This window comes from Artibeus jamaicensis, unplaced genomic scaffold (assembly GCF_021234435.1).
Source record: "Artibeus jamaicensis isolate MK-2021 breed Jamaican fruit bat unplaced genomic scaffold, CSHL_Jam_final scaffold_916, whole genome shotgun sequence".
Lineage (NCBI taxonomy): Eukaryota > Metazoa > Chordata > Mammalia > Chiroptera > Phyllostomidae > Artibeus > Artibeus jamaicensis.
In genome coordinates, this window is record NW_026522059.1 from 10,667,924 (window position 1) to 10,681,331 (window position 13,408).

Consider the following 13,408-nt stretch of genomic DNA (forward strand, 5'->3'; position numbering starts at 1 on the left):
CAAGATGAGATGATTCTGGGTTACCTGAGTGGGCCCTAAACCCAGGAACAAGTGTCCTTACAAGGAAGAAGAAAGGAGAAGTCATAGGGAGGGGTGATGTGGAGACAGAGGCAGAGCTTGGAGCCATGTGGCCTCGGTCAAGAAGCACCTGGAGCTACCAGACATTTGGAAGAGGCAGGAAGGATCCTGCCGGGAGCCTTTGGAGGGAGCTTTGATTTCAGATTTCTGGCCTCTAGAACCGTGACAGGACGCATTTCTATTGCCTTAAGCTGCCAAGTTCGTGGTCATGTGTTAGGATAGCCCTAGGAAATAGTATATCGTCCTATGTCACTTCCTTGCCCTTCCTGATAACACTGTAGGAAAGGAAAGTGTATTGGGCACCTCGAGGGGAAGGCTGGGAAGTTAACCGACTGGGCCGGGTGGAAGTGGAAGAGCCTCGGAGGTGCAGACGCTGAGGGAGCCCAGCAGTCCCCCAGTGGGGGCAGGGGCTCAGCGGGAAGCCTGGGCTGGTGCGGACAGAGCGGCTAAATCTTCATCGGGCAGCCTCCTTCGAGATCCCCAACTTCCAAAATACTGACCAGTACCAGCCTTCTTTCTTCCCTACCACTTCCTCCATGTTTCAACTTACTATCATCCTATCTTTTTTATTGACCTTATCGGGGTGACATTGGTTAATAAAAGTATAGAGGTTTGGGGGGTACAATTTTAAAATACATCATCTGCATATTGTACTGTGCGTTCACCACCCCAAGTGAAGTCTCCTTCCATCACCACTTACCCTCCTTTAACCTCTTCTACCTCCCGCACCCTACTTGCTCTCTGGTCATCACCGTACTGCGGTGTCTATGAGTTTTGTTTTGTCTTTTGCTTAAACCCTTCACCTTTTTTTCTCCCCTCTGACAGCTGTCAGTCTGTTCTCTGTGTCCATGAGTCTGTTTGTATTTTGTTTGTTAGCTTATCTTGTTCATTAGATTCCACATGTAAATGAAATCATGTGGTACTTGTCTTTCTCTGACTGGCTTATTTTACTTAGCATAACACTTTCCAGATCCATCCACACTGTTGCAAAGGGTAAGATTCCCTTCTTTTTAAGGCTAAGTAGTATTCCATTGTGTAAATGTACCATGGCTTTTTGTCCACTCATCTATTGATGGGGGGTTGAGGCGCTTCCACAGCTTGGCGATCGTAAATACGCTGGAATGAATACAGGAGTGCATATGTTTTTTCAAATCAGTGTTTTGGGTTTTTCCAGATACATTTTTGTGGTGAAGACTTGCTGAAGAATTTGTTCTGGAGTGAATGAGTACACAGAGGACCGGCTCAAAGGAGAATTTTTTTACATCAAAAGAATGCTTCTGTCTCCTTGATTTTTTGGTTCCTTTGTTAAGAAAGGGTCTCCTCTTGACTTCACATTTGACTCATGCCACAGATAATAAGCTCAAAGGTACATGTTGGATATCAGTTGTCATTTTCTACAAGGGAGCAGTCACTTTGAGGCCCCAGAGGCCATTGAATTAAACATTAGGTACACTAGAAAGAAAAATAGAATTACAATTCACCCTCTTATATAAAAGGTTTGAGATGCAAAATCCTGTATTCAAGATTGCAGACAAACTTTAGTAATTTATTAAATAGCTGGGAGTTGCAATATTATTCTTAGAAAGTAAGTCCCTTCTTTTTTAAAATAAAATTTTTTAAGATTTTATTTTTTTATCTTTAGAGGGTAAGGGAAGGAGAGAGGGAGAGAAATATCAATGTATGGTTGCCTCTTGTGCATCCCCTGCTGGGAACTGGCTTGCAACCCAGGAATGTGCCCTGACTGGGAATTAATCCCTGATCCTTTGGTTTGCAGGCCTGTGCTCAATCCACTGAGCTACACCAGCCAGGGCCAGTAAGTCCGTTCTTCACACACACAAAAAAAAAACTAAGAAAACAAAACAAACTAAGAAAAATTCTGTGTGTGGTTGGAAAACCTTAATTTCTATGATATCTTCTCCCACATTTATATATTTTTCATGTATTTTACATAGATCATTCAGGGTGGTACTCTTATACTTTTCCTTAAGGCTACTCTGAATTTTGCTATAAGTCTTGTGACGTATATTTCTAAAGCTGGTATTTAAGACCTTATGTCTCTAATAATGACCACTCAATATTAGAGCAAGATGCAAGGCTGTTTACACCACTGAGAGAGAAAATTCTTCTGATTATTAACCTGTTAAAAGAAGATCACTTCTATGTCTTTTTGGTCTCATGGCCATTCCTATAAATAAACCAATGTACAGTACAAAAAAAAAATCCCCAACTAAGTCCTGGCTATCCCCAGGTTATTAGGCCTTGGCCCAGGTTCACAGGTGGAGAGCAGGTCACCTAGTGAGTGCATCTCCCTCCCGTTTTTGGTCCTGGTAGATTTGATCTCAAAAAGAACAAACATCGTCAGAGATCGTTGAATCCCAACCTTACATGTTACAAATGGGAAAAGTGATCACTAAAATGGTGAAGAGATTTAAGGTCACACAGCTTGTCCTGGCTCCGTCAGATCTGGAACCTTATATCCTGTCCCCTAATCCGACGCCCTTTCAAGAAGACCAAATATCCTCCCCTCATCTTATCTGTTTTTCACAAAAGAAGAACCTGTGCAACTTGTGTTCTGTGCTGTTTTAAAGATGTCAGCCCCAGGGGACCCAAAGCATTCTCTAGCTAAACCATAAATCCATCCTCTTAGAATTTAAGTGTAATCTCAATTAACTTCCTATAAGTAATTTCTTCTTGTTTACTGAATGATGCCCTTAGCATGAGGCTGTGCTTGATTCAGATGCAAGCATACAGCATAACTACAGTAGACGTTCAATAATAAATGTTCACTGATTGCTCCTTACATGGAAACACCAAATGCACAACACCACAGTGCCTTCTGAAACTGTATTCTTTGTTCCAGCCAGCTCTTCATACCTCTCAAGCCAAGAACAGGGAATCTCCCAGAAGATCTCTCTCCAGGACCTCTTCAGGACTCATCTTTTAACCCCCTTTCCTAAAACCACTGATGAACTCACAACAGTCATTGCACCTATTATTAAGTCACCCTCCATTTTCCTTAGAAATGCCCTGCCTGAGTGTGTATCACTCTTCGGAGATTGCTGTTCTCAACTGTGATTCAGCTTAAGTAAATGGTAACTGCTCTAAGAATGACCTGGCAAGCGATCTTGCTCTACTGATATTTTCAATAGCTAGAAGGAGACATATATGGAAGTGTCCAATTCCCTTGTCATTATCCTCATATTCCAGCAGTATCAATTGGATTTCTTAGTGGTAAACTACAGAAATCCTCCCTGGCTAGATTAAATAAAATAGGAATGTTAAAGAATATCAGATTGTTTTAAGTTTTTAAGGGGGTTCAGGGAACCAGGCTTGAGAACTACAAAGCCAGGAGCAATGATAATTTTACATCACAGACAGCCACTGGGTTGACCCCATCTCTGGGTACCAGAGGTTGCTACCAGAACCTCTGATACTGCCCTTTCTCAGAAAACAGGCCTATTTGCCTTTCTCCTCACCAGGATGGTTCTATGCTGCACTTGCTTATTTATGTCACTAGCTTTCAATTTAGAATTTCAAATGCAACCATCTGATTGGTGCGGCGTGGTCACATGCCTGTATCCTAGCTGCAAGGGAAGCTGGGAAAGCAAGTTTATGGCTTTTACTTTGGGAAGAATTTATAAATGGTAACAGAAGTCAGAAGGCGCAGAGCAGTCAAAAAGAAAAACAAAGATCTTTTATACAAGCAATAAACAACTTCATCACCAGACTTTTGTGATATTAATCTAAGTACTATTTGTCCTAAAAATTTAACATGTTGTCATATTTATCTGTTATATTTTTGTGTGCAAAGGTAAGCATTTATTAAGAATTTGTAGAGAAGACATGAGAAAACTTATTCCAAATTGCATCAGTGGATAATTTATAAATCAACAAAATCCCTGATTCATATTCAAGTGTTAATAGACAAGTTAATATTCTTGTCTAACTTTTATCATTTGCATCAATTACATAAAGCCATCCATTATTTAGTACATCGATTTCCAGAAAGAAAAAAAAACAGTGAAAAGAAGTCATCCTGAAACACTAATTCAAAAAAACCTATGCACCCCATTGTTCACAGCAGCATTATTTACAATAGCCAAGTGCTGGAAATAGCCTAAGTGACAGTCAGTAAATGACAATCAGTAAATCAAAAAACTGTGATACATTTACACAATGGAATACTGCACAGCAGAAAAAAAAGAAGGAACTCCTACCCTTTGCAACAACATGGATGGATCTGGAGAGCATTATGCTAAGTGAAATAAGCTACAAGGTGAAAGACAAATACCATATGATCTCACCCATAAGTGGAACCTAATCAACAAAACAAATGAGTGAACCAAACAGAATCAGAGACGTGGAAATAAAGAACAAACTAACAGTGACCAGAGGGGAGAGGGAGGAGGATAATGGGAAAGAAGGGAACATGTACAAAGGACCCCTGGACAAGGACAGTGGGGAGGAGATTGTTTTCAGGAGCAGGGGTTGGCTGGGGCAAGGGAGAGCAATGTGTGTGTGTGTGGGGAGGAATGGGGACAACTGTAACTGAACAACAATTGGAAAAATAGAGGTCATCAGACAACTCCAGAAACACGGTGACATGGAGAGGGACACGGTAGCAGTCAGTAAAGATCCAAAAGAACAGCAACTCCTCTAATTCAGCTCTCTAACCAAGACAAGCGCAGAACATTGAGAAGACACAACACATGTGATCTAGTTTTCTCTTGTCAGGGCTTTGAACCCTGTCTTGAATAATGCAGGCATCAATAAAGTAAGGTAATCCCAGCTAGCCTACCAGTGATTAACCAGAAATACAAATTATAAGAAAAGCATTAAAGGAAGATGTCTGCAAAGACAAATGGAGCTTCCACAAAAGCTGGCGTGAAGATTTTCAAAATACAATATATTTACTACGGTCAAACTAAAAAACTTAACTTCATAAGTGAAAATTGGGTTGCCCTTGGATATGTAAGCAAAGCAGTGTGACTTCTATCAAGGAATCCTTACCACTCAATGGTTGCTGGGTTTACTGTTGCTGATGAATTTCACTGGAAACCTCAATAATAGAAGGAAAATTTTTTTCATAGAGCCTCTTACCTCACCCAACAACTGGATTCTAGATTCCTTATTATGACAGGCTTGCCCAATTATTTCAGACACACCATGAGTTTGAATAAATGCAAACACACCATGAGTTTGAATAAATGCATTTGAATAAATGTTTTTACCCTCAAGTGGGATTGGTTGTAGATGCCTCTTAAGCTATTGACTCACTTCCATGGTACAAAAGCAGGCTCCTGCTATTTACTGATTTTCTATAACCCTAGACAAATTATAAAATTTCTCTGGGCTCTGGTTTTCTTACTAATCAGTGATGACAACACTGAAATCTGTCTCCTAGGGTATCACGAGTAGTAAACTCATACATGTCAAGTGCTTCCTCCAGACTAGTGCCTGACACATTATAAATGTTCAACAAGTATTGTATATTACAAGCCCCAAGTCTTTGGGGCCCAATGTGTTATAAAACTCAAAATCTTTCTAATTTTAAGGAGAGAGATGGAGAATTAAATAATCTCCCATTAGATTTTGAGCCATGATTCCATAATCAACTGTATTAATATTTCTATGAAACATGTGACCATTCACATAACTGGGATAAAGACAATAAGTAGCCTCATATCAGGTTCTACAGAAAAAGGGTCCGTGTTAGAGAAAGTGTTCAGTTTTCAGAGCTGTATGGACTTAGGAATTGTGAATAAGGGGTTGTGGTCCAAAGTGTGGCTATTCGCAACTTAAATTCTGTACCGTTGGCCTTATTCTCTAGCAGTCTTCCACATCTCCTGGGTTTCTGATCCATCATCGTATTGCCTTTTTACAGCTTTGCCCTGATACTTGATAAGACTTCCCTCTTCAACCATAACCTAATCTTCGGTTTAGGTTGAACCTAAACATCCTGCCCAGTTTAGCCCTCTCTCTGATGACCTCCAGAGCTTCCCCTCAACATTCCTTCCATGCACGCTCTGGTCACCTGCACAGAACAGGACGATTTGGCCTGGCAAACTGAATATGCCAACTCTTTCCAGGGCATATGGGCATCACCTTTGTCCCAGAATCCGGAGGAAAGCAGGCCATCTGGATTACTAAACATAGTACTAACCTACCCCCCCCATGGCAGTCATGCAAAGAATGTTTAATGAAGTCACAACGGAGCCTCTCTAACTTCCAGGGAGGTGTGATGAACATCCTAAGCCTGAGAAACGTTTCTGAAGCATCCATCTGCTTCAGATGGGATGGGAATCACCCCCACCTCTCCACCAAACTCTAATGCTTAACTGTTCAAGTTCTACTCTGGGTATTGATTTATACTGCATTATCTTATAAGTATTGACTGCCATAAATTATGTGGTGACCATAAAAAGTCAGTGGGGACTTTAACACATTTTCTGTCACCCCCCAGTGAAAGCTGAGCAGGGCTACCTTTTTTTGTGGGTACACAACCTATGTAGCTGCATGGGGCACCATGTTCTGACAAGCCTTATACTTTCTGTAAGGTTCTGCTATTGCCATCTTGAAATTTCTAATAATTGTTGAACAAGGGATCTTATATTTTCTTTCTTTCTGGGCCCCACAAATAACATACCTGTTCCTGGAGCTAATGTTTCTAAGCAAAGCATTCTATTATTTTCAGAGGGGCCATTCAAGTGTGTCGGGGGAAAAAGCCAGACCACCCTGTAGAGCAACTCTCCCCAAGGAAGGGTTGATACTCTGGAACCTGGGCAAGGCCATGCATGTGGTACAGGAAAGAAATACTGATGCTTCTATTTATACATTTTTACTTCATCATTGTTCATCTCTATTTTTGAATGTTGTCCCTGCTTTCTCTTTTTCTTCTATCACATAGTAACAGAAACACCAGTTTTTAGCTGGGCACATAGCAATGAATATTACAAAATTACATTTGCCAGCATCCCTTGCAGCTTGGTGCCTTGCAGTTGGATGTGGCTATGTACTAACTTTTAGCCAATAGGATGTTGGTTAATGTGATGTTGTAACTTCCAGCTCTATCCTTAAATGCGAGGCTCCAGCTTCAGAACCCTGTGTGAAGGGCAAAATACTTGCTTGAGTTTCTAGCTCTGATAACTTTTTCTCCATCTCCATTCTGCATACCAGCTCATAGGATAGAAACGCACTAAGCAGCAACCCCTCCACAGGACAGGAAAAGATGTGGCCAGATGGAGAACAAAGAGGGCACGACGAAATGATGGAGTCCGTAGAAATCTCAGATGTTGTGTTTTGGAAATCAGGACCAGTCAATGGGACTTAGTAGAAAAGGGGGAAAGGGAAATTTGAATGAGTCAGTCTGGGTACAAATCCTTGCTCCACCACTTATTAGCTACAGAATCTTGACCAATGTCCATTAACATCTACCTCACTGGCCGCTGTGAGAGCCGGTGGGATCAAGCAGGAAACAGAAAGGTGTACCACCAATATTCAGAGAGCCTGGCGTGTTTCCCACCAAGATCAGGTGGAACCACAACATGCCAGCAGCACTTGCTGCAGCCAGAAGGTTACTTTCTTAGTCAGAGGTTTTCCTCTTTTTCATTTCCTTCAGTGACTCAGACAGAAGCCCTGCTGTTCTCTCCAGCTACAGATGTTATCTTCTGGAATGAGGAACAAACGTCCCCTGCCCCCAGCTGGCAGCCAGCCCCGACAGAAATCGATCCCATAGCTTCCCATACCTACGGGTGATGTAATGTGAGCCACCAGCCTGTACACAGGTGGCAACCGCTGGGAGCAAAGTCCAACAAGGTGGTGAGGCCACGTGGAGGCGCAGAAAGGAGGTGGCTTGTTTCAGTTCAGTGGAGAGAAAGCCTCCTTGCAAGGGGCCTGGAGGCACCAGGTGGGGCAAGTCCCTGCAGGCACCAGCCCCTGGCTTGCCTGGTCTATCATCCACCCTGGTGCCTTGAAAGATGGGTCTAAGGAATAAGCTCCTGATACATAGGGACTCAGGGCTGGGTAGGGAGTGGAAATGACACCTGTGGACCCCAGGAATGGGACCTGCAACCAGCACAGTCACACAGGGCCCCAGGCTCAGAGAGGAGCCAGCACGTGGGGGTTAATCAACTGTGATCACCATCTTGATTTCTCCATAATTTTGTCTTTGAATTTGTGTTTTGTAAGTAAGTCCAATGGAACAAGATCGCATGTGCCAGGGTCTTAGCGCCGTGATTCATGTGTGTCCCTCCTACCGCATCTGCCTCCCCAGGACAGAGGTGTGGCCACCTGCTCCCCCTCTGGGGGGCAGACAAAGCCCCAGGCCCTTGTGAGGGTCTTCTATTATCTCTATGACGCAGAGAACATGATGTTATTTAATATTAAATGATATTAAATAACAAATGATATTAAATAACAAATTTAAAAAACACCATGACGGGTTGAGAGAGAGTCAACAAAAGACAAAAGTGCATTATTCCCCTGCCTTTTGAGCCAAAGGCCCTCTTTTTTATTTCACAATGAACCCCCCACATTGTGTAGTTGGCCCTGCCCAAGGACGTGGGGTTGAGTGTTGCCCAGGCCCTGGGCCTTGAGCAGAGGTGGCTCCTCCAGACATCCCCTCACCAAGGCAGTCCCCTGAGAGCGGTGCTCTGCAGGGCACTGGCGGTACGGGCTGCACCTGCAGGGCACTCAGCAAGTAGACCCTGCTCTGCCACAGGTGAAGCAGACTCCAGGTTCTACAACTGACCTTCATCACATGCCTCCTGGACAGTTCTACGTTACATAAAGGGTGGATGTGGAACAAGTCCTCTGCTCAAGGAGGCCCGGCCTGCACCAGTTCAGACAAGAGGAGGTCCAGGGGTTGAGACGAGGCCCATGTGCGGGCAGCAGAGTCTGAGGACCATTCTCCCTCTCTGTGCCTTGTGCCCTTGCCACTGTGGACCACAGTGCCCCCGGAGCTCTCTCAGCCTCCAGCCTCTTCTAGGGCCCCTCCCTGACTGCCCAAGGTGTTCCTGCCCACTCCCGAACCCCCAGCTCAAGTGAGAAGGGTCTTCCCCACCAGCTCCCACCCTCCACCAGCCCCGAGTCATGGTGCCGTCTGCCCCTTCAGCAGGGCTCCACTGAACTGCTCTGAACTGCAACTCCTGCCCCCAGGCCTCACACCCAAGTTGAGCTGAAAAGAATGTAGTCCCTCCCTCTGCCTCAGGCAGGTCTCTCCAAGAGACGGCTTCACTGCCCAGAGTCCAGACTTTTTTCCTTTTAGTTTAGCTTTTGAGTCCAGGTTATTTTTAAGGCTCCAAAGCCCAGTCACTTCACTGGATTTCCCTGAAACTTGTCCCAGTGACCCTCTCACCTGAGACCACCCCCTCTTCAGCTCTCTCCCAAACTCCTCCCACACTGTCCTGTGGTTGTGCCCTGAGATTTAAGTCCTGTCTTCCAGCTAACCCTTGAGCTCCCAAACCTGCTTTTGTCTTTGAACGGCCCCTGGTTCAAATGTGAATGAAACTGTGAACAATTTTGACCTCGGCCCTCTCATTTCTAGGAATTCATGCTGAGGGTGGGATTGCACAAATTTGTAAATGGGCAAAGTCAATTGTACAAGGGTTTTTAATGTGGAATTATTACACTGACCAAAAATGGGAAACGACTCCAGTATCCGTCCACGTGGGACTAATTAAATGAATGCATTTTGTACATACAGTGGAATTCCACGCACTTATTAACACAGGCAGTGCGGGTGTGTATTTACAGAGTCAAAAGCATGCCACCGAACCAGACCACTGCACACACTTGATTAGTTAGTTCAAGGAGAAAATTCGAGAAAAGGATTCAACACTGACAGAATGCTGTCATGAAAGAAACCAGAGGCCGCAGCCCCTTTTCAATGTTAAACCATTCTCTTTCATCACCTGGCTGATAGCAGAACCTTCAGGGTGGGTTGATAATGTTCAGAGGAAAGGAAGGTTGCAGAAAAACATGCACAATATGATGCAGTTAATATTTTTTTAAATGTTTATATAAATGCCTATAAGAAGATGCCTGAAAGGATGTTTCATCAAAAAAAGATGAGTATTAATCTCTGAGAGATTGGATTTGGGATTGATTTTACTTTCATCTGTATGCCTTTTTCTGTATTGCTTTACACTTTTATAAAAGCTGCATATTATTCTTACATTTAGCAAAAGCTGTAAACCTCTTGCTGTTTGGGGAAAAAAATAGCATCTGGAACAAGAAGCTGTCATCGAAGACAGGTTAGGGGGAAACTGGCGCCCAGCCCTCCTGTGCTCTGCAGACCCAGACAAACGAGCACCCACAGAGCTGACAGGCCTCCCGGGACGCTACATAGGGCAAAGTGCCCTGGCCCGTTCGTTCCCTGAGCAAACATCCAGAAACTGATGCCCCTCCCTCAATGCTGATGGGAGGATGGCTCCGACAGAGTGAGGTCCTTTACGGTTTTGAAAAGGCTTTTGCTTTCAATATCTCACTTAACCTTCAAAACTAGATCATAACTAGACTCCCCAGCTGATCTAAATGTTTCTCTGGTCAGCACGAGGCAGCGTGTGTGGGTTGGTGTTGGCATAGCGGCTTGTTAGACATGGATAAATGGGTGGGTGGAGGGATGGGTGGGTGGAGAAATGAATTCTTTTTCCTCTTTTATAGACAAAAACAAAACAAAACAAAACAGGGAAGCAGAGATGAAGCAACACACCCAAGGCAAAGTCAGTGAATAAGAAGATCGAAGGTCGGACTCATGACTACACGAGGTTCCCTAGTCAGCTCTCTTTGATCCGAAAGGCACCCCCAAACCCGTTCTCTTTAGTAAAAAAGTACTTCAACACCACTGACACATGTTTACATAATCAGAGATGACAGTCAAATACCAATGGCCTGGGTATTAACCTATCAAAGTGCCACCCACCTGGGTACCAGGGTGGGATCCTGGAGACCTCCTGCTCTGCATGGCATTAACCCACTAATCGCTGGCTGTGAGTGGGTCCTGGGTGTCAGAGGGCACTCAGCGAGCCCAAGACAGGACCCACTCACCAACCGCTCTGGAACTATGTCCTGATTTTGATGAGTACAGCCCTACGGATGCATAGTGTTGGGCACGGCCCTGCTGCAAACCCTCCGCACCACTGAGAAGGTTGCTCGTCACGTGAGCAGGGCTGCTCTGTCTCCACTCAGGCAGAGCCCTTCATCCAGAAACTATTTATAATGCCACTTAAAACCTTTATCCTAATGAATCCAATCTGCATAAAGAAATGAGATCAAATGCATTATCCTCTCCTGATAATTATCCTGAGCCTGATTGTGTCAGGGTATCAAGGAAAAAATAATTGCAGAGAGAGAATACACTAGATTATTAAAAAAACAAAACAGGCAGCAGAAATGGCCAGTTGTCGTTACAAAGTCAGGGTTCTGTGAACACACCTGTGCTAAGTGTGTCACTGTCCGAGGCCCTAGCTGGGATCCTGAAGGCAGTGAGACTACTGTCTGGGTGGGACCTCACTCTTCTCATAGTCCAGGAAGGCAGCAGAGACTCCAAAATAACTGCCACATAAAGTAGCAAGTTCAGAGAGGACAGGAGCACCGTGTGAATTCGGAGGAAGGAGAGTTTATTTCCATCAGAGGAAACCTAGGAAGGCTTCCTGAGGAAGGTGGCCTTGACTGGGGCCACCTTAACAAACAGTAGCGTTTACCCTTGGGGCTGTCAGAGATCAACACGGGCCAGTGTTGAAGCAAATGTCATTGTCCAAGGCATTTACCAGCAAAATATGCAAAAGGGGTGCCCTATGTACTTTACTAAAGTTGTTGTTCTCCGAGACACCGTGCTTTCTTACCTCCCAGCCTTTACTCAGGCTGCACCTTCTGCCTGGAACATTCTCCTTCACCCCACTTCTGCTTCAGGAATGTTACTTCCTATTCGTTCTTCTCAGCTTAGATGCACTTCTTCTAAGAAGCCATTCTTGATCCCCAGAGATGGACAGGGTGTCCCTCCTCACCCCACAGCCCCCCGAGCTTGTCCTGACCATGTCACTCATGACACCCACACCATGGCCGTCTGTTTTATCACGAAGCAATACCACTTACCTGCTCGCACTCTGAGACAGGATCTAGTCTGACTCATTTTTGTAGACCCAGGGCCTAGCAGAGTATAGTACTCAAAACAGAAATGTTTTTAAGTAATTAAACTTTTTACTTGATTCAGCAGCTCAGTCCTGTCCCAGATCTGAGTGAATGACGCACCCATGTAATTCTACCAAGTCGCTTTGCAGACGAAAAGATACACACGTGCCCAGACCCAAACAAAAGGAAACCCCAAGGCCTGCTCTGAACCCACAGCTAAACCACCCAGGGCCATCGTGGCCACGAGGGAAGAGCATGGGCCCCTGCAGAGCTCTCTCAGCAAGTCTGTGAGTGCGGCCAGTGAACACCATTCTTGCAAAAGGACTGAAAAGACCTGGCCTGTCTTTACAAATGGAGGGAGGAGACTGCGGTAGGAGATGGCCAGAGAAGAAAAGAAACCCCAGGGTAGGACCATTAAATAAGAAAAAGCCCTGACTTCAGAAAATAAAAGCATTTATCATTAACTCTTTATAGTCCAACTCAAGGAATTAAAAGAAAAAAATTTTAAATGTTCATAATATTACCAGTAGTTATTTCCAGTGATATTACAAGTGATTTTTTAAATCATCCTAGCTTCTATATGTTCCGAATCTTCTACAATAAATACTACTTTTCTTCCATCAGAAACAGAGAAGTGTTTTAAGTGCATGATCACCCAGGGGTCCCTCCTGATTACCTTTCCCCACTAAGCCTTAGGCCTCAGTTAACCCGTGAGGATTTTGAAGGGAGCCCCTGGCCCCCAGCTCCCAGCCCCCTCGGCTCTGGCCACACCCAGAAGACCTGCTGGTAGGAGAAGGAAATATATTACTTGGCTTTGGCTGGCTTCTCCATTCTCCTCTTCCTGGTGGCTCCTCTGGGCTAGGAACCAGCAAAATCCTGGTCTGTGGCTCTGTCCAGACTCCCAGCACAGGCCTCTGAGTCTCAGGGTGATCTGGAGGGTGAGGCTATTTGGGGTGTGGCCGAAACACACTCACTAGTGTGTGTGCCTACCCTCAAGCGTCATGTTTCCCTGAGCAATCAAAAGTGCAAAAGCAAACTGTCCCACGAGAAGGGGATCAATTTGTCAGGCTTCTTAACCACTCCCCCCCCCCCCAGTGGTATGTATCTTTACTTCCTTCAACAATAGAACAACAGAATTAATGGCTAAATGCCTTCAAGCCTCAAACTCATGTTCTTCTGAGAATTATGTGATAAGACCCTC

The 13,408-nt window shown here is 44.5% G+C and overlaps 1 protein-coding gene across 1 annotated transcript in view; it reads right to left on the reverse strand.

Annotated features, from left to right (window-relative positions):
* FER1L6 (fer-1 like family member 6) overlaps positions 1 to 13,093 on the reverse strand; it is a 130,910-nt gene extending 117,817 nt beyond the window's left edge. The window contains exon 1 of the mRNA XM_037166462.2: positions 13,016 to 13,093. Within this exon, the coding sequence (XP_037022357.2) occupies positions 13,016 to 13,038 (23 nt within the window). The 5' untranslated portion in view covers positions 13,039 to 13,093. The remainder of the gene's footprint in view (positions 1 to 13,015) is intronic.
* Between the last annotated feature and the right edge of the window lie 315 nt (positions 13,094 to 13,408).